The sequence below is a fragment of the Saccopteryx leptura genome, chromosome 5 (assembly GCF_036850995.1).
Source record: "Saccopteryx leptura isolate mSacLep1 chromosome 5, mSacLep1_pri_phased_curated, whole genome shotgun sequence".
NCBI lineage: Eukaryota > Metazoa > Chordata > Mammalia > Chiroptera > Emballonuridae > Saccopteryx > Saccopteryx leptura.
In genome coordinates, this window is record NC_089507.1 from 193,496,552 (window position 1) to 193,500,475 (window position 3,924).

The 3,924-nt window shown below is 51.4% G+C and overlaps 1 protein-coding gene across 1 annotated transcript; it reads right to left on the reverse strand.

Annotated features, from left to right (window-relative positions):
- Window positions 1-754: 754 nt before the first annotated feature.
- On the reverse strand, window positions 755-1,708 carry PRND (prion like protein doppel). The gene is made up of 2 exons (XM_066385726.1): window positions 1,616-1,708; window positions 755-1,302 (listed from the first exon to the last, which is right to left on the reverse strand). The coding sequence occupies exon 2, from the start codon at window positions 1,289-1,291 to the stop codon at window positions 755-757; it is 537 nt and encodes a 178-aa protein (XP_066241823.1). The 5' UTR covers window positions 1,292-1,302; window positions 1,616-1,708.
- Window positions 1,709-3,924: the final 2,216 nt, after the last annotated feature.

Below are 3,924 nucleotides of genomic sequence, written 5' to 3' on the forward strand. Positions count from 1 at the left end.
TCTTTCTGTCTCTCAGAGCCTCAGTTTCCTCATCTATACAATGGGAATAACACCTACCTCTGAGAGTTGTTGGGAAGCATTGTGAAGTGCCTGGCACAGTCCCGGGTACGCTCCTTTATCTGTTCACCAAACATTCACTGTGAAATATGGTGTGCCAGGCACTCCACAGGAGCTGAGGATGCAGCGATGAACCCGCACCCTCGGGGAAGCCTGCAGGGGATTGACACACGGAGCCATCAAATTCAAGCAGATACCCTAGCGCAGGGGTCCCCAAACTTTTTATACTGGGGGCCAGTTCACTGTCCCTCAGACAGTTGGAGGGCCGGACTATAAAAAAAACTATGAACAAATCCCTATGCACACTGCACATATCTTATTTTAAAGTAAAAAACAAAACAAAACGGGAACAAATACAATATTTAAAATAAAGAACAAGTAAATTTAAATCAACAAACTGACCAGTATTTCAATGGGAACTATGCTCCTCTCACTGACCACCAATGAAAGAGGTCCCTCTTCCAGAAGTGTGGCGGGGGCCGGATAAATGGCCTCAGGGGGCCGCATGTGGCCCGCGGGCCGTAGTTTGGGGACCCCTGCCCTAGCGGATGCTTGGGGGTGCTACTGGAAGCGCTGAAGAATCACTGCTCTTTGGAACCTTCAGAACACGCGTGGGGTGGCGGCTGGGGGAGAGAACTGGGTTAACTCTGTGATTTGCTGGCCCGCTTATCCCCGTGGCTGCTGCATGCTTGTAAGCTTATTTCACAGTGAACCAAATGAAAACCAGCAGGCAGAGCATCGTGGACTGGTCCACGCTGACCCGAAGCCCTGCATCCTTTTCCAACCAAAAATCGCAGTGTTTGACAGAGCAGAGCTCCCGGATCAGCCGCCACAGGATCCGCTGGTGAAGCTTGCCCTGTTTCTCTTGGGACAGCTCCTCCTGGTTGGCAGCCTGGGTGGCGTTGATGCAGCTGGTGATGAACTTCTCCTTGGTCACATTGGCCTCGAAGCAGCCGTTGTAGTGGATGCCGTCTGGGAACTGCCAATAGTTGGCCTCGTAGTACCTGTTGCCCTCGGCTCCGAAGTCGATATCCAGCTTCCGGCCCTGCTTGATGAAGGCCCCCGGGGGGACCGCCACCCTCTGGGCCTCGGTGACCCGAGAGGGCTTGCTGAGCGGGGCCTTGCGGTTCCACTTGAACCTGTGCTTTATGCCTCTCGCCTTGACTGCGGTGAGCTGGCTCAAGAGCAGGATGCAGACGATGGCCAGCCAGCATCCACCCAGCCGCGTCCTCATTGTGGCAGAATCTGCAACAGCAAAGGATGGGGCAGTTCACTCCTCCGATGGGGTTCCCGGCTCCCCTGCCCCCTCCTGTGTGTCAGTTTTAAACAGGGATGGACTCTTTGCCCTAATGACATTTTTCCCCCCAAAGCATAATTGTTTTCCCAGGCTTGGGCTGCACAGGGGGAAGTCAATAAATACCAGGTGACTTGCTTTTGCCTGAAACTATATCCATTCCGGGTGGTGACCCTGGTTTCTCAGACAGATAAGCTGCAACTGGCAATTATGCAGCCTTTGAATGTGCATGGGAAACTACATGGGTAATGACTGTATACATACATACACGTGTTCTCTGGTGCTCCTGTCTTTCAGATCGAGAGGTCCCTGGGAGGCGAATACAGTGGGAGAGTTGGAGTAGGAGGCCTCTGGGCATAAGCTGTATTAAAAAAGAAAATTTGTTAACCAATGTTAACACATAAAGTGAACTGTTATAAAATTTTGCTAGTCAGAACACATTACAAAAGGCATAGGCTGTATCTTTAATTTTCCCTCTTTATTGCTCTGAGCTGGCACAGTTTGGGGCCCATTCTGCCGTCTATTCTAAGAAAGTCACTGGCTGATGGTCCTGAAGGCCTTTAAGGTAACGAGAGAGAGGGAAAGAGAGAAGAGTGCGGGGGCGGGGAGATGGGAGGGTAGGGAGGGCCCCTTGCCTCTCCCCATGTCCGGGAACAATCCTTTCATGTTTCACCTCTTGGGACACTGTGCACCCATCCTCCTCCCACAACTAGCCACTGACATAGCCTAACTTACTTCTCACGTGGGACAAGTATAACATTATCCCCGTTTTATAAAAGTCGTACTGGGAATCAGAGAAGTTAGGTAAGTTCCCAAGGCTGTGCAATGGCAGGTGCCGACTTGAATGCGGCTCTAACACCATTCCCGCCACGTCCCACTTCCCTTCTGTGCTGCAGGCGGGAATGGTGCTCAGATTTTGTGCTGTCGGTTCACTGGGCGTGAAGGCAGCGCTGGTGGACCCCAGGCTGAGCAAAGAGCAGGGCTCGGTAGGCGTTTCAGAGGAAATGAGATGATGGGAGGAGGAGGGGGCAGGGGGGAGCACTGAGGGGACCCTTTTGGTGTCTGGACAGTGGCTAATGACAGCAGGGAATATCCCTCCCTTCCAGCCCCCCAATCCGGTAGTTTGTCACATCCGGCTCCTGAAACTACAATAGTTATTGTGGAAATCCCCCTCCCAAGGTCAACTGTTGGGGGCCTTCCAGCGCCTGGACCTTTGTCTGTGCAGACCAGGGATGCAGGAAGTTACTATAGCGAAGCATGCTGAAGCTGCCTCCTAGGTAAGATTTACTGTAAGTCCATAAGCGCCAGGGCTGGTGGAGGGCAAAAGTTAGCTTGCTCAGCCCCTAACCCACCCTCCATCATTCCCTTATAGTCTTCCTAAAGGTGATTGGCACGCCTCTGTCAAAACGCTCAACTCTAGCAAGACACTGGTTCATATGTAGAAAACCAGGCAAGATGCAACCTAAGTGTATTTCTAGTCTCCTCTGGACGCCGGCAAAGAGGCCTCTGCTAACTTTTCTTAATGTGCAGGCATCACCTGGTCACTGCCCGGGGGTGGGCATGAATGTGTCCAGCAGCAGCAGCAGCCTGTGCCCCCAGGTTTTCAGCACCCCACCCCTTCCTGCCCCCTAATTGCAGTGAGCTCAGAGCAGCTTTCTCCAAAGACATTCAAGCAAACATTCATTAACCTCCTAAACAGGGACCACACCCCATGTTATCAGTTCTTACACCTTGGTAAGAGAAATCTTAAATAAGAATAATAATATCAATTATAGGCACATCAAATTAAATAAAAGCATGGAGACCTTGAGAAGGAAATTAGTCTTTCTAAGCAAGGGCTTAAAAGTAAGAGAAAATTCCAACCCACCAACCCTAAAATAGCATTTTATTATAGCACCAAAACATAGACAGGTAACACTTGGGATGACTACACATTCCCACAAGTGTCCCCTGACTTGGGTCCCATCCTAAGAGATGGGAGTCAAGTAAGCACCGCATGGATTGCAGAAGTGAGCCACCCCAACCGCAGAGATGGAGTCCGTGCACAGCATCTGCCTCCCCACCTACCTCGGGCTCTCCTGGGACCGTGCTCTGAAGCCGGGGCTGCACTGTCCTCCAGCACAGCCCCTGGGCAGCCAGGCCTGCCAGCTATGTAGGAGCCGCAGAGGGAGGGGCATGCCTGCTTCTCTCCAAATACGGCAGCCTCCCCTCTGGCAGCACCAATCAGGAGTCCCCCAGCTCTCCTTTGTCTTGGGAGGGATGGAGCTTCTCTTCGTTTTCTACCAATAAACATCACGTGAAGATCCTGATAAACTTCAGCAAAACTTGAGAGTTGCCTTTTATTGTATTTATGTAAGTATGTCCCTACTGTGGCCTGTTTCTTATAAAGCATACAAATAAACAGCCAGACAAAGAGGCGGAGAGGGCAGGGTCTAGAAGCATTCCAAATGCTGGAGCCCCCAAAGGGTTTGAGGTGTGCCACCCTCCTGGAATGTGGATAAGTTCACCAGTCTGGAAGCTCTCCAAACCTCACAGTGCCAGGAACTGGGGGCAAAAACCAAATATTATAACAA

Coding starts and splice junctions, on each gene's coding strand:
- PRND (XM_066385726.1), bottom strand. CDS start 1,291: ATGAGGACGCGGCTGGGTGGATGCTGGCTGGCCATCGTCTGCATCCTG.